At 46.8% G+C, this 24,137-nt stretch overlaps 1 protein-coding gene across 1 annotated transcript; it reads right to left on the reverse strand.

The window, feature by feature from the left end:
* Positions 1-9,209: 9,209 nt before the first annotated feature.
* LOC120738311 (uncharacterized protein C18orf63-like) lies at positions 9,210-23,066 on the reverse strand. Its single transcript, XM_040039498.1, has 12 exons — positions 23,037-23,066; positions 22,721-22,828; positions 22,510-22,621; positions 21,474-21,515; positions 21,299-21,375; positions 20,924-21,036; positions 19,698-19,794; positions 18,760-18,845; positions 18,328-18,514; positions 13,448-14,362; positions 13,121-13,204; positions 9,210-10,313 (listed from the first exon to the last, which is right to left on the reverse strand). The coding sequence occupies exons 1-12, from the start codon at positions 23,064-23,066 to the stop codon at positions 10,191-10,193; spliced, it is 1,974 nt and encodes a 657-aa protein (XP_039895432.1). The 3' UTR covers positions 9,210-10,190.
* Between the last annotated feature and the right edge of the window lie 1,071 nt (positions 23,067-24,137).

Genomic DNA, 24,137 nt, shown 5'->3' on the forward strand with positions numbered 1-24,137 from the left:
GGCTGGTGTAACTCCCAGGTGTCATCAAATAAGACACTTTCTTTCATGTGAAGGCTGTGCAGGCAGGACTGGTGGGCCCAAAGTGCAGACGAACAGAGTAAAAAGGTGAACTCAAATGCAACTTTAATGGTTGATGGCAAAAAAACTGAAACCTGGCTAAACTGGGAATACAGAAACTAAACTTGCAGGCAGACCGAACACAACATGTGAGATGATGGAGACAGACAAAGGAAAACACAGGACTTAAATACAGAGAGGGAGCAATCAGGGAATGAGAGACAGTAAGAAAACATAGCCGGGGCTAACGAGACAAGGGAAGCAAAACCTCATACAATAACACAGAGACACGGACTTCAAAGTAAAACAGGAAACATAACACAGAGACACGGAACTTGACAAGGGGACACAGCAGGCAGGGGAGACGGAGCAACTATGGAACACAGACAGAAACCAGCAAACAGAACAGTAACAAAGAAACCAAAGGACTAGAAATGATCAATAATATCAAAATCAAAGTTCAATAATAATGCAAAACAGAAAGCTCTGGGTCGACGACCACCCTAACACTTTCAGGCAATAAAAGGTAACAAACTAGTTGCAAATGTAGCTAAAGTTACACGTGATGCCTGACTGTAACTGTGATGGTTACATTTGCAACCAGCTGATCAGATTTGGGGTTAGAGTGAAAGCGCAGGTTAGCATTACACCCCAGAAAGTCCTCAGGCACTGAAACCTACTGAGGTGGAAATGAGACAATAAAAAACGCTCGTTTAGGTTTAAGCTTCCAAATAAATCCTTCTGATTGGAGGAGGAAATGATTGTGCGCTGGTGACAATAAGCCCTTCACAGCAGTGACCCTGTACGCTGTAACTGGGTGCTGTGCTGCTGAAGGACACCTGGCGCCTCGATCTTTGACGTTATTTGGATCGGAGCAGGCTGATCAGTTCTCTGTGATGGGAGCTGTGGATCTGAGTACAGCTGGTCGTTAACTACAGCGTGTCCAACACACGAGTGTGACACTGTGGCTGCCATTACGGTGCTAGATAATGTCAGTGAAAGTGTTTCAATCATATCCACACCAATAGGAAGCTTTAGTTTAATCGTGGAGCTCTGAGGACGGCAGGATGAACATCCCTGACAGAGGGGAGGAGACACGGGGGAGGACGGGGGAGGACGGGGACGAAGGATAAGTAAAGGAGACAGACCGTGAGAGCAGACGGAGGACAAAGAGCGTGTGTGGAGAGATATTAAAAATACAGAAACAGAGGAGGAATAATGAGCAAACGGCAGTGAAACCTCAGAGGTTTTCTTTCCAGGAAACAGCAGAGAATCACTGATAAAATAAAACTTCAAAGGGTCCACACAGACGCTTTGATGCTCGGATATAAACTCTGAAGTCTTCTTAGTGACTTTACACAAGTAACACAGTGACTTTAAATCCAAAGCAGCTCAGTAAGTTTGGGATGTGCTTTGGTTTAAATGAGGTCATTAACAGAGCCGACTGCAGTCCCCTGTCTTTGAAGGAACTCAGTAAAACCTGATTGTTTGGTTTGAAAATCCAGCAAAGTTTGAGCCGTAGCAGGAAACAGCTTTTCAAATATGGCTGCACATTTTTAAGCTTCTCCAGCCCAAATGAATGAATGAATGAATTTGGTCACACTGATCTAAACTCAGGTCCAAATAAAGTAAAACAGTCTCAAGTATCTGTAAACATACTGATGAAGGGAGACTCAAAGTAAAGACATACTTGTTGGGTTTTAGACATTTTGAACGCACAATCATATCGTGTTGCTTTGTGAAGGAAGAAGTGACCATTTCAGTGAGAGCGAGAGAGCTCCATCCACAGTGTGAGAGCACCTGCTGACTAGTGCAGCGTAACACTCCCCAAACCTGACCACACATTTAAGAAACACACAAAAAAGTCCAATCGTGACTTTTCAGGCAACTGAACTTTGCATACAAATAAAGGTCTACTGGGAAATTCTTCAGGCCAGTGATGATGTGCACAGCTTCACAGCTGGGAATGGTTGATTAAGAGAAAATAACTGCAAAGATGAAAACGCTTGAATGTCTTTGATTTTCTCCTCTCTGCTTCTCTCTTCCCCAAAATAAAGAGACACGATCGCTGAGAGGAAATCAATCCGAGGAGTCACATGAATAATGAAGAGCCGGATGCTCGTTAGTGAGGCTCACGGCTTTGTTCCACAGTAAAAATCACAGACAATAATGCATCCAAAGGCAAAGCTCATGCAGTGCACTCATGCATCTATTAAAATGTGCTCTAATTCTTCAGCTCGAGTTTCTGCAGGGCGAGCAGGGATTCAGGTTCTAGACAAAGTCAATCGAAGTGAAGAAGTGATTAAATCCATTTTAAACAGGCCTCGGATTAGCAGGTCAGCCTGCCAGCAATTAAAGAGCTTCATCTTTATGCCAGACGCTTAGCAGACTGAGCACGCTCTGATTGCACCACCTGCACCTGGTATAGAGATATTCTACAGTTCTGCATGCTAATAGAGAGAGTGCTGACCAGATGGACGATCTTCTTTACACCCACCAACACTCTAAGGAAGATTTCCACCAGGTTTCTCATCTTTCATGCTTTGCCACTCTAAGTATGAAAAGGACACGCATGCAGAGGCTGCAGTACGCTGCAGCACCAGCAGAGGGAGACATTATTTCAGGTCAACATGAAAATAATCACGGTGTTTACACAGACGTTATTAACACATATTAGCCGCCTAGCTTCACTGCTCCTGAAACATACTTCATATTTTCCTTGCTCATTACTGACTTCTCAGCTTTAAATATTTTTAAATATATTATCTCCCCCTGCTGGTAATGCAACATCTGTCCGTTTCAAGCTTTGATGGGCTGGTGTTTATCACACGCTTTGCTCTGATACTGGCTTGTATGGATGCTTCCATGGTTAGTTACGTCCTTACGTGTCTGATCCTGGATGTGCTGTGTTTAGTTTTACTTCCCTTGTCTCGTCTTCCTTGATTGCTTTCAGCTGTGTTCTCCTGGTGTTTTCATACAAGTTTGTATTTGTTAATTTTGTTGGTGTGATTTCTGCTGCAGCATCCTCGTGTCTGACCTGGTGGACTGGCAGTAAGGCTCCATGGTGATAACAGTGGATCTCCTCGATCGCTGTAAAATGATCGGCTGGATGTGAGTGAAGAGTTTGATGGTGAAACCGAACAAACTCCAGCTGCTTTAGATAAAAGAGTGAGTTTAGTTTTAGATGGTTTGTTCATCATCAGAAACTTCAGCAGACGACAGTCTGATCCCGAGGTGACCGGCTGACTGGGCAGGAATCAGAGAAAAGCTCGTTACTGGGTTTAGAAGCTGGATTCTGCCACTGAAAAATTCAGTTTTCAGTGTTTTAGACAGAGCTCAGCTCTCTGACGGAAACATCGGCCAGATTTCAGGCTTTTATTTTTAATGGGCAAAGTCGGTTTTTAACAACTCCCAGCAACATATAAATAACAGAGCAAAGGTGCTTCAGTCATTTTATATGTTAGTACAATATTTATTGCTAATGTTTTACTTTATGTACAAACTCCTAGGATGTAGAAAGCGAGCGCACCTTTTAGATCCAAACGTGTGGATCTGTGCACTGAATACCTAAAACAACTGTAGCAGAAGCCTTTAAAGACCTGCCCACGTATACAAACACACTCCTGATATTAAAGGTGCGTCTATCAAAGAGATGACATCCAAACTTCCAGGAAGGCCAAGATATGAATGAGACATGTAGGTGGAGCCCAAGGACACACACAGCGTTGGTGAAAGGAGACGTTTTAGAAACACCACACAGACTTTTCTCTCTTTGTCCTCAACTGTCAGGGACTCTTTTGTTCGCTTGCTTTCCTTTTCTACGTCTGCATAAACAGAAAGAAAAAAGGAGCAAAAGGGAATAAAAGAGGACGAAGAATCCATTTCAGGCCCGAGGGGGAGGGGGCAGGTCGGCTGTCTGGGAGGAAAGAAAAAGTGCTCTTTGAATAAAAGAAGGAGCAAAGTCATCGCCTGGAGGAAGGACTGAAATGACTCAGACTGAAATGTCAGCGGACAAAAGCAGCAGATTGGCACAGCGAGGAAAACCTGGAAACCAGTCGGGATGTCCCGTCTCCGACCACCTCGGCTCTGTTTCTGGGTTGGGACGGCATTATTATTTATGAGGGACTCTCAGATCTAACCTCAGTTTACAGTAAATATCTGAACACCGTGTCCTGAAAACAAACAACCTGCAGCGACTTTAAAGCATCTACCAGGGAGAGCAAAGTGTTTACTCTAAGAAATCAAGACGTACACACAAGAATATGCTGCAAAATCAAAGTGATGCTTTCCATGAACATCAGGGAACATCACGGAGACGAGTGGACGGTAAACGAGGAGATCAAAGTGAAGTGGACCTGATTTTAACGACTGTTTGCTGCTGCGGTGGCAGCGGAGGCCTTCACATCAGAAAGAAGGCAGAAAGTAATGAGCAGCAGGAAAAAGAGTCAGAGCAGGGAGGAAAGATGATAACCGCTGGGCTGTGAAGGAGCTCGGGCTAATCAGCTTCACAGGGAGCCAGAAAGAAAGAAGGGCGGAGGAGGTTTTTAATTAGAGGGTTTTCTGGCGCTGGACAGATATAAACTCTACAGTAAGTCTGCTCCATGTGAGACTTTACATAAATCCAGCTTCATGCCTCTGCACACAGCCTCAGTTTGAACCCGTCTCTGAGGAAAGCTCGGATTTCCTCAGAGACTGGTTCAAGTTGCTAACTGTGTGCAGACCCTGTAAAGGTCCTCCGGGCCCCACATGTGCATTAACCTGGATTTGTAGTCTCTATGGTCCTCTGCCAGCGACTGTGTGCTGTCAGTCGTGCGGCGTCAGGGCTGAGACACACAACCTGACATTTACCGTTATTTCACAGCGCACTGTTCAGCCGGGCAGATGTGAAAGAGCCTTGCAGCTAGTTCCCGGAGACATTTCCATCACGGAGGACGGGCTGCTTTCTCGTTCACTTACTCCAGAGTTTATCATATAACAGTAGCACCCAATGCATTTGTTTCACAGGCAGAAAAAGTCTCGAGTATCAAGAACTGCTTCCTCTAACTCAGGGGTGTCGAACTCCAGGCCTCGAGGGCCGGTGTCCTGCAGGTTTCAGATCTCACCCTGGGTCAACACACCTGAATCACATGATTAGTTCATTACCAGGCCTCTGGAGAACTACAGGACATGTTGAGGAGGTCATTTAGCCTTTAAATCAGCTGTGTTGGATCACGGACACATCTAAGACCTGCAGGACACCGGCCCTCGAGGCCTGGAGTTCGACACCTGTGCTCTGACTTCATTTAAGAGTCACAGGATAGATGTGGGTTGCAAAGCAGCTTGCAGGTGACCAACAACTGTGGGCAGCATGGAGGAGCTTAAACAGCAACATCAGTCAGTTTATTCCCTTAAATGCCCACTGAGTACAACACAAACATCAACCTTTTATTGCACTTTTTGATGCGATAGGGCTCCTCACACATGGAGATGTGACGTTCTGACGGCTATCGTCAGGTTGAACCGCGGATACAACGGCGCTACAACAACTACATGGTTCTACTTTGGCTCTAGTCTAGCTGAGATCAGGTAACTAACAGTACTTTTAAATAAAAACAGTACCTGTATCTACAGTAAACAAGATAAAATAATTAATAGTTTGGATTTTTACTAGCTGGCCGTGTAGAAGGGAGCCTGCCAGGATGGCGATCTTTACTTCATGGCCCGACTAACGTGTAACTGTAACTGGGAAGAGTAATTACAGACAAACGTCAGGATGGTTTATGTGCTAAGAGCTGATAGCAGGGTTCAACAGTGAGGTGTTAACATCTGTCCCTGTGCAGGTTCCTCTCATATCAGAGTAACTTTTAACGAGCCCGAGTTCACCTCGTCTACTTTTGCTCATTAACCTTCAGAGACATTTATGCTTTAATATGCTCAACCTTTTGGATGGAGACACTCTCACTGACCGCTACCTCTGAATAAAAAGCAATAAATCCCCTCCCTCTGCCTCTCACATGGACACTGGGAAGCACAGAGTTATCCATCACTCTGACCCTGTCCTGGTTTCTGTGCTGCAGAAACAGAGCAGTCTTTGTTCTGGATCTGGACTCGGTCTCTCTCCTCTCTGCAGCAAAGATTTAAGGCAAAAAAGGAGGCAGTCCCAGCGTTTACCAATCAAACCTACCACTGCTGAAGCATAGCACAAACTGTGGAGCTGTGTGTGTTTCTGAGGCAGCACAGAGCTACCAGAGCTCAGGTTCTGGGGTAATGTTGATCCACCTGACCTTTGGTACAAAAACCTGAACCTGTTCAGCGTGCCTGCTTCCTCTGCTTACACGCACACGCTGAATCTGACCTTTGTGCAGCTGACCTGCTGATGTCCAATAAGACTGAAGGTTACTAAGTGCAAATGTACTTCACGTATCTCTAGATTCAGACAAAGGGGAGTACACATTAGCGTCAGGAGGGCAGGTGCCCAGATTTAAATGAGTTTCTTTATTTTATGGATGGAGACACTAAACTTTACGGCTTTACGACAGAGAGTGCTTACTGTCTTTTGTTCCGAGTCAACCCGAAGAGCTGCTTTTATGTCCCGAACTACACATAACTCTGAGTGAAGGCTGCTTCAGTCTGAGCTCGAGCGCATCGGCCTTCTTATTCTTTACAGGCTTGCAGCCTTGAAAAGATTTCCTGGTAGAAAGGAGCTGCAGTTCTCAGAAAAAGGAGACGATGCTGGATGAAAGCCTTAAAAAGAAAAATCAGTCAGACCTGGAGTCAAACACTGCAGCACCAAGTATGTAGTACAGAGTAATTATCATCATTTATCACCATCATTACCTGAACTCAAACAGCTCAGACAAAAGAGGCATTACAGTGTGTGTGTGTGTGTGTGCTCGTATTACTCATGCTGTGGGGACATTCATCTGTTTTGTATATGTAACGCACATCATTTAATCTGAGTGTGAAGGCTTGCTGTGACGTTTGCATTAGACCACATCACTTAGGGCGAGTGTAACAGCTGACGATGATGTGGTTTCAGCTCCAGGTCCATCAGCGAGGTCACTCTCGCTGTAGTTTAGTCTCTCAGACTCAAGAGGCTCTTAAAGCTGGAGAGGTTTCTGTCACACTCTGCTTCAAACTGTCAGCTGATATGTAAACACACAGAGCGTGTGTGTGTGTGTGTGTGTGTGTGTGTGTATTCATATCTTTGTGGGGACCAAAAATTGGAGGTTTACTGTGCTTGTGGGGCCCAACAGCCTTATGGGGACGAAATCCCGTCCCCACAAGTTTGAAGGCATTTTTGAGACTCAAAATGTGGTTTTAGTGTCAGGGTGACAGTTAGGTTACGGTTAGGGATCGACTGAGAGTTAGGCATTCACTTTAGATGGTAAGGGTTAAGCATTATGTCAATGAGATGTCCTCACAAAGATATAAAAACGAAGTGCGTGTGTGAGTGTGTGTGTGAGTGTGTGTGTGTGTGTGAGTGTGAGTGTGTGTGTGTGCGTGTGTGAGTGTGAGTGTGTGTGTGAGTGTGAGTGTGTGTGTGTGCTGGATCCTTTCGCAGGTCAGGTCTGACTCGGGGGATCGAGCAGAGGCTGAACAGAGTGAAAAATGATGGAACGCCTGACAGCAGTGATTTCACCTCCGGGGAATCTGACTGGACACACACTCACAGCGTGTCTAAAATAATGGAATTCCACCTCGTCCCAAATGTGCCATTGCTCAGGATACAGTTTCCTGGTGGGGAGAGTATCAGAATGCATTGTGGGAAACAGCAGGCACAGAAATGTGGGGAAGCTCAGGGTTGAGCTGGACGTGGGCTTTTTCACACGATACACAAACAGGTGTCTGCTGACGCAACGACAGACAAACACTTTTACAGGAAACATCTATCAACCATGTGACGAACTCACCCTGCAGCCACAGCAGGAAACGAGGTCAGAGGTCACGGCACAGCTAAAACTTCTCGACCTCTGAGCAATGAGCTTTCTACTAAGACACAGACCAGATCTGTGACTGCAGTGCATCGAGATAACAATAAAGCATGGAGACGGTCTGCTATCAGTGCAACTGAATGAGCTCAGGTTGGCAATTACAAGCGATCTGTCAGGCTGTGATTAACGGTGATAAACCAGCTAAAGCTGAAATCAGTTTACAGGACGACAACTGAACCACCAAATGACACACAGGCTCAACGACCTTGCTTCTGTATAGGAAAATAAGCAGAATAGAGTCCTCCACTGCAGACGAGTCACACTCCTCAGTAATCACGATGGCTTGCAGTGTGTTGGCATTTATACATTAGACGGCAATATTTGTATACGGTGAGCCCCGGGACACATGGATCGGGTCTGTGTAGGTAGGAGCGCCCCGCCTGCAGGCGTGCTTTAGGACGTTCCCACAAACAGTCCAACCCACCGCTCTGGCAGCTCTGGCAGACGGAGGTTTATTTTGAAAACCTTACTTTCACTGCACATTTGGAAGCTGATATCCAAAACACAAACACACACAGATCTCCTCCAATAACGAATGCTGCTGTGTTTTATTATTACAGTTTGGAGCAGATTCCATGTCTGCCTCATTACTTGGAGCTTTAAGATGTTTACACTGCGCAAATATTTCCCCTCAATCATCATCAGCCGTCCTCCGAGCTCCGTGTGTTTGTAACTGGAGGACAGAGATTAGTTTAAGTTGTTCCCAGGGATTTATAAAGTATACATGTAAGCACGAACACATCATGTCCGCCTGCAGGAGTCTGCCTTCATCATAGTTCTTGATTCATTCTGCACTGAAACCATTTTTCACTGTTTTACACGCTGCACAGACCTGAGGAACGAGTGAACGCTCTGCTGTGAAGCCTCAGGCTCAGTGATGGTCATTAACACACACAAACACTCAGATCTCTGCACTTTGCTCACTCACGATGTTGTCAGTATGGACTGTATATAAGAGATGGATGCAGCAAAAACAACTTCAGCTTCAGGCCATTACAACCTTTTTATGATCACATCTGGATGAGGTCATGCCTGCTAGTTTGGACTGTATGAGAGCATCACACACACACACACACACACACACACACACACACACACACACACACACACACACACACACACACGCAGGTTGGTGCAAAGATAAAATGTCCAAAGCCGCAGCGCAGACTTAAACGGTCTGTTATTAACAAGGCCGTCTATGTGGACTGACTCCCTGCTGGAGCCTCTGGTGGGCGTCAGAGGAACTGCATTATTTTTCCCAGCAGGTTGTTTTTCAGCCCCCATCATGTTGATGTGGTTTCAAACGGTGCAGAACAGCACAGATGTTTCTCTGCTGGACAGATGTGCACGTGAACGACGCCTGTTTTGTTGTGCAGAAAGTTGTGATGTTGTGTAAAATGCTGACACACAAACAAACGCTGCATATTCTTTACTCTGCAGTCAGAACGAGACCCAGCTCACCACAACGAATCTGACGGCCTTCATACATGATGAGAGAAAAGCCCCAACATCTTAACTCACACAAGGACGAGCACATCTGTGTGTGTGTGTGTGCTGCAAACAGCTACAAACCTTTAAAAGACAAAGGTAAAAAACAAACATGCACTCTCGTTAATAATTCGTTTTTATTCTCAAACCTTCAATAAGAATGATTACAGTGCAGTCGTGAACAGTGGTGAGCAGCTCCAGAACAAACACACCTGCTGCCGAACGCTGGTGCTTTCTGTGAAGACATGACCTTTGTGAACAGCTTGTAAAACCTCCCTGTGGATCTTTAGAGGCTCACAGGTAAAAGACTCTGAAGCAGCTGCTGTAGGAACACTGAGGACCTTCCACACAGTGAATGAACAGTTTTACAGTTAATAATCTGAACAATAAAGCAAAGTGAACACGAGTGAAGGCGTCACATGGAAGAGAAAGCTTCCAACAGTGCTTTCATTTAATCAAAGGTCCTCCTCTGGACCCGCTGTGACTTCATCTGACACCAAAATCTAACGTTGGCAAATGTTCAGCATCTCAATTAGCGAGGATGAGACGCTCTCATCTGTCCCGGCTGATAAGATTTTACATCAAATTCTTAAAAGGAAAGCTTAGCGCAGCGTTAATACTCCAAAGTAACTCTATTAAGTAAATGCAGCGAGGGGTGAGTCAGTGTGTGCTTCAGGCCTCAGCCAGGCAGCTCATGACCTTCATCATCAGCTCCTCCTTCCTGTGTTTGGCGTTGACGTTCACGCCTCGAGCTTTCAGCCACAGCAGCAGAGTCGCAGAGTTCAGCTTGGACAACTGCAGACAGAAAGAAGGAAGAGGTGAACGAGGCGAGAGACACGACGAGGGGCGAGCGACAGAACGAGGAGTGACGGGTGAAGATGAAGAGCGATGAGAGGAGGGGAAGGAAGGAAAACGAGCGGTAATGAAGACAGATGTGCCGTCACGTTCCCGTCAGCCAACTCACCAGTTTTCCTTATTTCCTGTCTCCTCCAGTGCCAGAGGTGTCCAGGTGCTCGCTGCACCTCTCAGACACTCCTGGATCTGTCTGAGGTCACACACGTGTCACTAATAAGGTCATCTCTGACAAACTAACCAACAAACTGCGACTGCAAAGTGGCGTATTGTGCCGTGTGCTATGAACGACGCACGCTGTTTGAAAATTCAATTCTAAAATTACAAAACAAGAAATCATCCAGTTATTCATTTCTGCTTCTCAGCAGTGAAGCCGGTAATCTCTGTGTGCCAGGTCTACAACAGGCCCTCCCCCTGGTAGCACAGGCTACCCCGACCCAGGAGGCGACGGCCTCAGCCGCGTCGTATCGATGTGGAGTAGCTGCACTCTGGACCTCACCCTATCCCTACGGCAGAGACCATCCACCTTCCAGAAAAAGCCCATTTCAGCCACTTGTATCCACAACCTCCTCCTAACACTGTTAAGATCAGGCTGAGACTCTAGGGTGTTTCTCAGCTATGATGCGCCACCTGGTGGCAGATGGCTGCATAACATTTAGGACAGTAATTTACCAGCATTGGGCATCAACTAAAATTTGATTAGTAAGTCTGACACCGACCAGTGACACAGTAACGATTATCAGAACACTAATGATGTCATTTAGTGGGCTAGTCAGCCTGCACACAGAGTAGATCTATTCCCATTTTAATGGTTTAAAACCATTTGGCAACCACAGGGTGCGAGGAACAGCTGGGAGAGGGTCGAGTGCTGAACCTTCGTGGTGATTGCTTTGGTCACTAGCAGGTTGCCATGGTTGCTGTCAGTCGTTGATGATTTTGTTAAATCTTCAGTTAAACATCAGAATATATGATCAGTGATTTTCTCATGCACACGAGCTCACGTCAGACTGTTTCAGTCTTACAAAGATCTCGGAGCAGTTACTGTTTGAGCAAACGTTTATGTTTCCACATGAATAAAACCATGAGGATTCTATTGTGCTTCTACTGAGCTGGCGTGATCCTTTTTTATGCCAATGTTTGGATTTTGCTTTGTAAAGAAGTGAAGCAGAAAACAGCAAGGACTACAAACATGGAAGAAAACCCACAAAACCTCAAAAATTGTGCGTTTCATTCAACAACTCACTGCCTCTTCATCACCTCATCATCACACGTTCATCCCCAGAAACGTTCAAACTCACAACAGTTAGATGGAGGGAAGAGGGCACTGATGTGCAGCTCTGTCCTTAAGATCAACACATCTGAAACTGTGTGTGTCACAGCAGGTCTGAACACCAATAAAACCCTCTCACTCCCCAAGGAAAGAGCACAGATCAGATTGATGATCTAATCTAACAGTGTGACCGTGTGCAAAGGCTGAAATAGCTTCAGATACTATGAAACATTGATCACTGAAGCGTCTGGACTGGATTTTAAACTGAGTCCAGACTGAAAACAGGTTCAAATGTGTGAAAATGCCCCCGTGCTGGTGTAACGGAGCTGTTTTTGTGAACAATGTGCTGGCAGTGTGTAAATAAGAGTGAAAATGTAAGCGGCGTATTGTTCCTGAAAACTTGCAGGTTGGGGCTGTAAAACTGATGAATGTTGTTATTAATGTGCTCGGCGCCCTCCGGGCTCCCACCTCCTCCTGCCCATTCATCACTTTAACAGTCCTCGCCCTCCCGTGAAGCAGCGTTGCTGAGGAAACTGAGGCAGACAGTGCAGGATGCCGTGTTTGCTATTCATCACGCCAACGTACTTTAATACATCACAGTAATGTGCACGGTCCTCCTCAAGGATGTTTATGAGGAAGCTGAAGCTGTACATACAGTACAAGTGGAAATTCGTCAGCCTCCTCTTCCTCGCTCTGCAGCTTCATAAACAGCACAGACGGAGGCTGCGAGGTCAGTTAGACGGCAAACTTACCAGCCCAACACGCCGATGTACGGCAGACAGACCGGAGAAGCAGCTCCAGCTTTAAAACACACGGAGGGAGGTCCAAAACTGGAGCTCACACGTCTGTGGGCACATTAACCTCACAGCAGGTAAAACTAGCATTAGCACAGTTCACAGGTCCACCTATCTCACCATCCAGCTGTCAATCAGCGAAGACACGCCCCCTGACAATGCAAACTTTGAACCATAAGCTGTTATGATGGGGAAAGTAGCTAAACTAGTTAACTGGTTTGTGTTAAACAAGTAGAGGTAGGTAGACACCACCCATGTTTATGTGAGGTAAAATTTGTGTTTTTCTGAATGGAGTCTGGTAGAGAACAGCAAGTAGGTAAATGCTAAAGCTGTTGTAAATATAGAGTCCACTCCGACCCAAACCGATTGTTGTCGTGTGTAAAATCTGCTCCGGCTTTAGTTTCTGTGCTGGTCTGATCACAGCTTTAAGACTGTGAAGCCTCCTCCACACAGCCCCAACAAATCAGACACCACTAAGAAGAAGACGCTCTACACTAACTGTCATTTGTGCTTCACACTTCCCCAATAACAAGAAACGTTTGTATCCAGCTTGTTGTTAACTGGTCACATGTGAGGGTTTGTTCTCATGTTTCAGCTCATGTGTGCACTGGTGAGAAGGTCAGAAAAGAAGGAGAAAGTAAAAACAGAGAAATGGAAATGAGGAAACAGGAAGTTCATCTTCTGACCTGATTGGTTTTGACCATATTCTCCACGTCCACGTCTCCAACTGCGGCTCTGGATTTCTTCGTCTTTAGGTCAAAAGAAACTCTCTGAAACATCAAAGAAGCACAGCAACAGGTGCGTGAGGAAACACCTGAGAGTTCAGTGGAGGGGTGGGGCCTAAAGGTCACGCATCACACAGGTGTTTGTGGCTTTTTTGTTGGGATCCTCTGAAAGGCGAGAGGTTCAGTGCTGTTTGTCTGTGAGCCAATCAGCAGAATTACTCAAACTCTACTTGAAATTCATCTTCTGTAGGCTCTTTAAAAAAGTGGTGTTTATTCAGGAAGACTCACCTTTGCGCTGCGTTTGGAGGTTTCATTGTTTGAGGTTTCAGAGGACGTCTGTGTTTCATCTCTGCAGCCAGTGACAGCGTCACTTTCAGAGCTGACCTTCAGGGTGGTTTTGGAGCCGGTCTTGATCTCCGGCTTTGGAGGGATGATAATCCTCGGTTTAAACTTTGTTACAGGACTGAGGCTGGAGACGCGCTTGATGTGAGCCGGAGGCGGGTGAGCAGCCGCAGTGCTGCGGCTGAAGTGAGGGATGATGGGCAAAGGAAGAACTGGGGGGGGAGCAGCTGATAAAGAAGAAAGGCGAGGAGCAGTGGCGGGAATCTCCTCCCTAAAGGAAGGCACCGTCACCCTCGCTGACCCTTCCACAGCTCCACCCAGCTGCTTCTGATTTTGGGGACGCAGCAGGGAAATGGTGACGCGGTGCGATGGACGCTTGAAGACTGGAACAAGTTTGGGAGAAGGGTTCAACGCCGCTTCAGACAAGGGAGTTGAGGAGGAGGAGTGGGAAGAGCTGAAGGAGGAAGCAGGCTGGAAGACTGGGAGAGAAGAGCAGGAGGTGGAGGAGGAGGAGCTGAGGGATGAGGCTGGCTGGAAGTGCAGGAGAAAAGAGGAAGAAGAGGAGGAGCAGGAAGGTTGTGATTCTTGATCTGAGGAGTCAGAAGAGGAAAAAGCAGCATGTGAGGAGGAGATGGAGGAAGACGGAGGCCAGTCTCTGCCTCCACACCCCTGACTTTGTGTCAGTCTCCCGCTGAAGCCACGTCCTTTCTCCAGAAGCTCCTGAGCTCCTTCCTGCTGGGACAGAGGGGTCCAGGCTGAAGGCTGCAGAGGCTGGGGTGGAGGAGGGGGTGGAGGAAGCTGGGTGAGGACCGGCCTGATGGAGCAGGAGGTGGTCAGGTTGATTTCCAAACCATTCAACATCTGAGGAAGAAGAGGAGACCTCAGTGAAGTGGAATGATCAAAATGTTGGACTGGGAAATGTGTTAATGTTTGAAATATCGAATTAGGTTGATAATGACAGAAATGATCCAATTACAAAAATGGTTCTTCATAGTAAGTGTTGCTGCAGATTTAACATCTTAACACCCCTGATGAAGTCACACCCAAACCTCCATCCTGTTCTCAAATATGAAATTTCAAAGTTCTCAAGCAGCAGAGATGAAGATCTCATTCTCAGTCACTCATACCAGCTTTCAATCTAACAGTCACACCCCGATGAACCAACCCGGAACCACCTGGGGATGAGATGGATGCATGTATGGTTAAATGGATGGAGGGATGGATGGAGGGATGGATGGATGGAGGGATGGATGGATGGAGGGATGGATGGATGGATGGAGGGATGGATGGATGGATGGATGGAGGGATGGATGGATGGAGGGATGGAGGGATGGGTGGATGGATGGATGGATGGAGGGATGGGTGGATGGATGGATGGAGGGATGGATGGAGGGATGGGTGGATGGAGGGATGGATGGATGGGTGGATGGAGGGATGGGTGGATGGATGGAGGATGGATGGATGGAGGGATGGATGGAGGGATGGGTGGATGGAGGGATGGATGGATGGATGGATGGAGGGATGGGTGGATGGATGGATGGATGGAGGGATGGGTGGGTGGATGGAGGGATGGATGGATGGAGGGATGGATGGAGGGATGGGTGGATGGAGGGATGGATGGATGGATGGATGGATGGAGGGATGGGTGGATGGATGGGTGGATGGGTGGATGGATGGAGGGATGGTGGATGGATGGATGGATGGATGGATGGATGGATGGATGGAGGGATGGGTGGATGGATGGATGGATGGATGGGTGGATGGTTAAATGGATGGAGGGATGGGTGGATGGTTAAATGGATGGAGGGATGGGTGGGTGCTGGTCAGGAGAAACCTTTCTAAAGGTGAATAAACGATCCTTTTGAGCGTCAGTTTCGGCCTCGGCTCAGCCCACAGATAGGATCAGTGGTCTTATACATGGAAATAAGGAGCAGCATAAATATTTCAGTTCACCCTGTGAGCGCTGAATCGATCGCTCGCACAGCTGCAGCCTGTGAATAAGAATCATCTGCAGGACAAAATGAGAAATAACTTTAATCCCACCTGCTTTATTGCACTTTATCCCTTCATCTATTGACTTGTGTGAAAGGAAAGAGCTGTGCAGAAAACACATTTATTCAAGCTTAAAGGCAGATATGCTACCTGTTGTACTCCTGTGCATGAAAGGTTTTTCGGGGAGGATTAAAAAATGTTGATTTTTATTTAAAGAAAGTCTTTTAAAAAGATGATGAAACACTTTCTAACTGCTTCATTACAACAAGGCCTTGGAACGGTGGTTAACAGGTCGAGTTATCTTCTTCCTCTGCAAAGAAAATACATCATTTCTTTGTTCAGGGACACAAAGACGAACCTTTCTATGGCTGCTGAGTGAAAGCACATTTCTTATATTAAATGAGACCTCTGGACTTTTCTTTCTCCTTCTCTCTGACATCTGTATCATGAAAATTTATTCGCAGGATCCGGAGAGACGCTGTTCTCCTCCTCTTTCTCCTCAGCGCCACACCTCAGCGCTCATAAAACTGCCTGTGGAGAGTTTACGAGGTGGGAACGCTCAGAAATCACTGCTTTGCCCACACCAACACTCACACCTGCACACCAGGCCATGAAAGAAAGATCTGTGAGGTATACTCTGTTTGGAACACCAGGCTGTCCGAGCTGCTTTAAGTCCTCGTGGCTCAGATTTAACAAGGAGCTGGAAACGTTCCTCAGAGCTTTTGGTCCACGCTGACTCGACAGCATCATGTTGGTGCAGATTTACCGCCCGCATCCATGAGAATGTCCCATTCCATCACATCCCGGAGCTGTGACAGGACTGAGATCGGTGGAGACCGTCTGAGGGCAGTGAACTCAGGTTCACGTTTGAGATGCTCTGAGCTCTGACACATGGAGCATTATCCTGATGGAAGAAGCATCACAAGATGGTTCACATGATGAGCAGCAACACTCAGGTTAGCTGTGGGGTTTAAATGATGCTCAGATGGTACCAAGGGTCCCAAAGTGTGCCCAAAACGTATCCCGCACACCATCAGGAGGATGAACTGCTGATAAAGGCAGGATGAGTCCATGCGTTCATGGGGTTTACACTAGAGATGGACCGATCCGATATTACGTGTCGGTCCCATACTGACCTAAATCACTGGATCGGATATCGGAGAGAAATAAAAAATGTAATCCGATCCATTAAATATTACAAAAGCACCTCACAAAACTTGTGACATGGCGTAACTCAGCTCAGAACCGTAGCACGTCTGAGAAGTATGCGTCACATGATAGAGCGGCTGTGGCGTGCGAGACCTGTCGGCGGTCTGGTGGAGCATTTGGAGCCTCGCTACCAACCCGGCATTTCATCTCCGAGAACGTTATCCCAGAGAGAAGTGAAGCAAGTGTGTAAGTTCACCTCTGAATGCTTGTAAAGCATTCCTGCGTTAAGCTTAACAACTAATCTCTCTCCCTCTCCTGCTGCTACTTCAACCATGAAACTGATCAGTGATCAGCTGATCGGCTTTTCTCTTCTTTGTTTTTGGCCCACTTTGCACCAGAAAGAGGAAACCAGTGGCTGAACAACAGCAGCACGTTTAAGCTTGATCAGCTGTTGTTAGAATGTATTTAATGTTACTTTCTACACCAGGATCTTTTTCTACAGCTGACAGCTAGTAACTGTGCAGGGGCGGATCTAGCAAAGTTTAGCCAGGGGGGCCGATAGGGCATGAACAGGGAAAAGGGGGCACAAAGACATACTTTTCTTTCTTACTCTCATTTAAAATGTCGAGCTTTTAATAAATAATTATCTGAATCTGATGTAAAATGAATAGAAGTCCATTACTGTATATAGTAACTGTTAAGTCTAATATACCCTAGTAAGCTGTAGTACTTTTTCCATCTGTGCAGTTCTGTAGAAGAAAGATGTTGAATCTATTTAATTATTGTGGAAAAATAATTTATTTCTGTGCTTTTTTTTTACATGTGCATTAAATTAAAGTTGATTATGTCGATTAAGCATCACGAGGTGGGGGCTGGGGGGGGGGGGTTCCCTTTATTATTTTGCTGGGAGTTTGCAACCCCATTAGTTTGGTTGTTTAATATTTCTGCTAAGTGCTCTTTAAACTAGCAGAATAGGGAGGATGGTGCAGGTTTAAGTTTATTAGATTGATCAGTATTATTATAAATATTTTGGGAGCAGTGTATTTTACATACAGGTTTAACAGAATAGCAGCAAGATATTTAAAAACAGTTTTATTGGTTAAAAACACTATATCGGATTCATATCGGTATCAGCAGATATCCAAATGTATGATATCGGTATCGGACATAAAAAAGTGGCATCGTGCCATCTCTACATCTGGATTTCTCCAGATGCTCTCCTGTATACTTCGGTTGTAATGACTAGTTACTTGAGTTACTGCTGCCATTCTAATGTGACCTCTGATTTCTCCCAGAGAACCAGAGCTCACTGGATAGTTCCTCATTTTCATACCATCCTCTGTAAACCCCAGACATGGTTCACAGGAAAATCCCAGCAGGAGTCAAACCCTCCGAGGAGCCCACCAACCACGCCATGCTCATGGTTGGTTTGTGCTACAGCCAGTGCCTACATGCACTGAGTTGTGATATTTCCACTGAAAAGCAGGTGACCAGATGTAGCTTACAAATGTTATTACTGACGTCAGTGTGGATGCAGCAGGGCCAGAAAGTGCTGCACCTACAAGCTGAACAGCTCACGGCTGACCGCCACACGACAGAGCCACGAAGCGTATGCAGCACAGTGAGATTATCCTCGTAACACACATGTATACACAGTGTGTGTGTGTGTGTGTGTGTGTGTGTACCTGTAAAGATCCAGCGCTGCTCAGCCGGACTGCACGGTAACAGGGCTGTCTGCTCAGATGTGCAGGGAAGCCACACACAGTCTTCAGTGTGTGCCTGACGTCAGACAGGAAGCCGCCCAGCGCCCCCTGCAGGTCGACCCGAGGACAACGCTGCACCGGCTGCAGGCGGATGCAGCTCAGAGGGTAGCTGCTCGGGACGGAGGTGAAAGGAACTCTGAGGTGAAAACTTTATCAGATTTGAGATTTTCCTTCTCACTGCAGAGCAGCGGTGGTTCATGCTGCTGCTCTGTTCATGTTGGTAGTAAAACACGAGGCTCATCTTTACTCCTGCATGTAACTCTGAGTATATCGTACTGTTCATCTCTACCTGCCATCTGACAAACACTGTAACAACACTGATTTAGATGTGGTTTAAAGCGGCTCTGAGGATACCTGAAGAGTATCTCTCCCAGCAGCCTGAAGTAGACGCTGCAGTACAGCACCTCATCCTCTGCCAGCTCAGGCAGTCTGTAGCCATACTGGAAAACACAGAAACAGATCAAACTTCGTGTCTGCTCCTCAGCATCAGACATGAAGCTCCTGCAGTTTATCAAACTGTGATATATCCCATCGTACTGATACTGTTGCTCAGAGCTGGTCAAGGAACAAAAACCTGCGTTTGCATTTAGACTGGGACACTTGCAGTGTCGTAGTAAAGCTGATTTAGTTGGGTTTTAACTTTATTTAAAAAGCAGTAGGTACTGTGATGGCTCAAACACTGCTGAGAAACATCATCAAAAAGAACTTGGACCCACCTTTATGAACCCTGTAAATATTCCCAGTATGAAGTTAAAGGTTGGAGAGCTCATACTCAGACTGTGGACTGTAACAAACAGTCTCAGACTCACTGCAGAAAACCCGCAAAAACTGGAACTGTGCTGTTTTTCAGGGTAGAGCAAAGGAGCACATGCAGAGGGTTGGTGTGATGAGGAGGATGTGCGGGGTAAGGTGGACCTAAATATCTGTCATTTAATGCTTTATCTACTTTGGTTTAGTAAGCCAGACCATTTATAATGTGCTCGTCTGCAACACAATCATTTATTCAGAAGTCCCAAATTTCTTTGGAGCGTTGTCTTTATGTGAGCAGAACTCTGACTCCAGCAGAGCGGTCTGTGCACCTTTCAGCACTACTGTCACTTCCCTCCGTGTTTCTAAAGCTTTTCTGCTTCCTGCCTCAGAATAACCTCACATTCAGTCTGAGTCACGTTGCCATGCCAGCCTCACGTGCTCCACAGGAGATCTGTCCACTCAGCTCCTGGGTTTAAGAAGAGGCTGAGACCGTGTGTGTGTGTGTGTGTGTGTGTGTGTGTGTGTGTGTGTGTGGTGTGTACCATGCGGTTCCAGTGCTTCTGCAGGTCTCTGTAGCTCCTGAACGGTCCATGCTTGGGCAGCTGGCGGCTGATGAAGATGATCTGACCTTTCTTCATGCTAGCACAGAGACACAAACCAGCTGTGATCACACAGAGCTGCAGCTCCACCTGCTGCTCACAGCCAGGATAACACCCACTAACGTTAAAGCACCCACAGGTGAAGAGAACGACCGTGACACTAACAGCACACACTGATCTGCTGACTACAGTCAGGTAATCACGGCCTTTAAAATGACGCCCACGTTACATCTGAGTGTGATCAGAAAGTAAAAGCCGTGAACAGGACACCTCATCGTTGCTGTGACCACACACCCACACTACACCTGCTGCACATACACACTCTCTTGTTTATGTGACTCACATTTCGCTCCATGTAAGTGAAGCTGCGTCTCACTGTGAGCTCATCTGTACCTCGGGACAATCACAACATAACGTGGCTGCGAGCCGGCAGCTCACAGGTTTGCTGTTTGTTAAACAAGCTGATAAAGATTTGTTTTTTCTGTTCACACCCTCAGCCTTCTCCTGCCAGAGCCCAGAGGTGGTCCATCCTCCGACAGCTCAGCTGTTCGGGCAGAATGAGGGCGCGGCATTCATCAGCTGGTTCTAAAGTTGTGGCAATCTCTGAGAGACCAATCAGAGGCCATCTCACACGCATCCTGCAGCTGTTCACGTGGCGCCTACGGTAAACAGAAACTGCTGTAACCTGCTGTGCAGGCAGAAGAAGCTGCTGCAAAGATAAACGATCGTACGGCGTCAGTCAGACCAGCTGTGAACGTCCCGCAGTCTGAGAGCTTCTGCTGCCAGGAGAAGCTGACACTAACGTCACCAAGACAGCTCTAAAGGCCTCCAGAACCAGCGATCTGCAAACAGGCGAGACTGTCGGTTGGACGGTGTGAAAGCATCTCATTAGCTGATGGAGGCGAGGAGGTACGAGCTGAGGACGTGGAGACGCTCACCAGCGTGACGACCTCTCTGACGACATGAAGGATGTCTTCACAAATGTTCCCTTACCCTCTGGTTTTGACCCAAAAACGATGATATAAAAGTCTGTGCGCGGTTCTGTGATACTATCTGTGAAGAGCAGGAGTTTAATGAGGTCACACTGGGTCACATTTCAAATCTTTACAGTGATGAGCAGCGGCTGTTCGGTGCTGCCCGAGTTTGTCCAGCAGGTGGAGTCGTCGTACCTGGGCAGGACGTGACACCACACGGCTCCTGCGGTGGAGGCCAGGTCGACGACGAAGTCACGGTCACTGCGTAACCTCTGGAGCACCAGCGGGGGCAGGTCGAAGTCCCCCAGCTGAAACACAAACATCCTGCTTCAGTCTCATTTTTCCTCCTTAACAGCACTTCTGTGAAGGAAGACTTGACCCGAGCATTTTGTTCTTCTTTGATAAACTTTAACTCAAACTAAGTTGAAGTGTGAGTTTAAATCGCAGCAGTGAGGGTCAAGTTAAAACGTTCAGTGGTTTTTATAAAAGCCACAGAGGCAGCAAACCTCGGTCTGTTCAGCTCGCCATGTTACTCACGACATTTACATAAAGGTGTTCTTGTTGTCTTACGGTGGTCAGGGGCAGTCGGACAGCGCTGGCCTCAATGCTGAAACACATGTGGGCCTCAGTGACACTCAGCTCCACGCCTAACACACACACACACACACACACACACACACAGAGTAATGTGTAATGTGTCACTGTGTGTGCAGGTCACTGGGAGGAGGTAAAGGGTGAAACTTACTGACAGCGTTGAGCCTCCCGCTCTCAGTCAGGAAGTCTTTTCCTGGAAACAAACAGAGGGGACAGAGCTCGTCACTGCACAGACTCTGACGCGGTCATGTGTGCGAGCTGCAGTTTGACAGGAAACAAAAGGATCACACTTTGCTCGCCTGTATCACACTAACACATGGCAGATATTTGATGAGTTGAACCACAGCAGTACGGTTCAGTCTCAGGTGGTGATGAGCAAAGACTAACACGTGTTATTCAGCAGCTGTTACAACATGCTGCTTTTGCTTCAGTCAGATCTGTGCGCTCCATCATTTCTCTCTGACTTCAAACTGTTTGTTTTATTCAGACTCGTGGAAGGTGAACGTTTGTGTCACTTCAGCCTGGGGCTGCAAACGTGCTGAGTGACAGCAGCGAATACAGGCTGGACTTTGCTGTGAAGAAAGCTGCAGTCAGTCTGTAGTACTGATCCTGACAGCTGCTCAAGCTTCTCTTTAACGAGGGTGAATAAATGAAAAATCTGCTCCTTTACAACATGAAGATGTTCGTTTGTGAGCACTTCGAGGCCCTCGCGCTCCTGCAGCACAGCTGGAGCAGCAGAGTCAGGAGATGTGACTCTAGAAGGTTATCAGAGACGCAGCTTTGGAGTATTCTGATGTGGGTGAAAGAAGGTGAGGGCAGGCCGTCCCCACGGAGCTGCTCACAAATGCTTTTGTTGACTTTGCATTGAGACCAGGTTGTACAAATAACGGCTCGTTCTCCCGGCTCTGCAGGAGACCTGAGCCTGTTTGCATTGGGAGGTGTCGTGTCAACACCGATAATCACGCCAAGATTATCTCGCTTTCATGACGAGTGATAAGTGAACACTGTGACTGAAATGGATCAAATCAGAAGGGGCCAGAACCAGAACTACACCATGTTGGTGCAACCTGGAAAATGAACCTGATGTGGGACAGTTCATTCAGTCAGAGTCAAACAAGACTGCACTCGCCCAAATTAAACCAGAACAAATCAAGTTGTTCCACACGTGTCACACAGCGTCTTCGCACCTGAGACGAGGAAGAGACCGACTTTGTTCCAGCTGGGGGACAGTCTGCTGATTAGAGAGTAGGACAGGCAACGCTGGAGGTCCCCTGGAAGCACAGACTGAGGAGAGCCCAGCTACACACACACAGACACACACAGATTACATTTTCATCAACTACAACAGAGAAAGAACAGCAGGAATAAACATGAACAGTGTCAGTTATGGGACTTCACCCAGGTCTCCAGTCCCACCTGCAGACGGTGTCTGTGTCCAAACACCTGGAGGATGCCGTTCTGTAAGAACGAGGTCTGCAGGAAGAGGACAGTGAGGGTGAGGTGATGCTAGAAAAAACATTAAGTGCTGAATACGTAAAACAGTTTGTCAGTAAAAAAGAAGGCTGGAAGTAACAGAAGTCCCCCGAGGAGGCGGGCTTATGGCAGACTTCTGTAAACCAGCCAGTTCCTCCCTTTGGGTGGGATTTCTGCCCTGGGAGTAGGAGCGATGGGAAGGTGGTGTGTGAGATGGAGAGGTGGGTGGGTGTGTGTGTACTGAGAAGTTCCAGCCCTCACCTACGGCCATGAGGTCATGACCGCAGGTGTGACGCAGGGATGCAGAGGAGCTCCACTCCAGAGCTGAACTGCTGCTTCTTCAGCTGTTACTGGTCCCAAAGGAGCTGCAGCTCATATTAAAGACCTTTGTAGTGTCCAGCAGGGGGCGACTCCTCTGCTCAAACTGTTTTCTGATGAGTTTATGGTCTCTGTCTACAGTCAGATTTTACTCAGTACGGCACAGGGAGCTTATTTTGATCAGTAAAATCAGTGACAGAGCAGGGTTACGTTGCTCAGCGACAGTTCAAGTCCTCAGCTTGAGACGTTCAGACCTGAGTTCACAAACTAGCCTGTGTTGTTTTATTGGGGTATTTTCATGCAGGTTGTGGACAGAATAACACAAATACAAGCTCCGCCCTGAAAAATGAATCTCCTGCACGTGTTAATGAAAATATTCATACAAAACATTTTTCATGACTTCACTGAATATATTCAAGTTACTGAATTAAATAAATCAGCTGATTCTGGTTGGACGTTTTTTCACATTTGACTGATTTCATGTCTTTTACTTGGGATTTATTTCACTGCGTACCGGCCCCCACCGTCAGCCAATCAGAACACGAGTTGTCTGAAAAGGGTGGGTAGCCTTAGAGGAGCTGCACCAAAGCCCCTCTTTTAGATAAAGAAGGATTATTTCTGACCTTTGATTCATGCAAAGCTACTCTAGTCAAGTCCAGAAATAAAAACATGGAGTAGAGCAGCTCGACTTTAACAGAAACCGAGTTAAAGTGTCATTACTGTTTATTGTTTATGATCTACAGTCAGTGAAGCAAGGAGAGCAGAGCGTGAGGCAAGTGTTTATCTTAGCCTGGAACAATCTACTGTTGTGTGTGTGTGTGTGTGTGTGTGTGTGTGTGTGTGTGTGTGTGTGTGTGTGTGTGTGTGCGCAGCCATACCAGGAATGTCTGGAATTCAGAACAACTATTTAGGTTGCGTGTCACTGCCTGGGAGGTGTCGGCACGCGATCGTGTATGTGAGCCACGCACAAAGTGAAAAAGCAAAGAAGGAGACGAGCAGCTGTAACAGTGCTGTCTGTCAGGCA

This window comes from Simochromis diagramma, unplaced genomic scaffold (genome assembly GCF_900408965.1).
Source record: "Simochromis diagramma unplaced genomic scaffold, fSimDia1.1 OVJJ01000567.1, whole genome shotgun sequence".
Lineage (NCBI taxonomy): Eukaryota > Metazoa > Chordata > Actinopteri > Cichliformes > Cichlidae > Simochromis > Simochromis diagramma.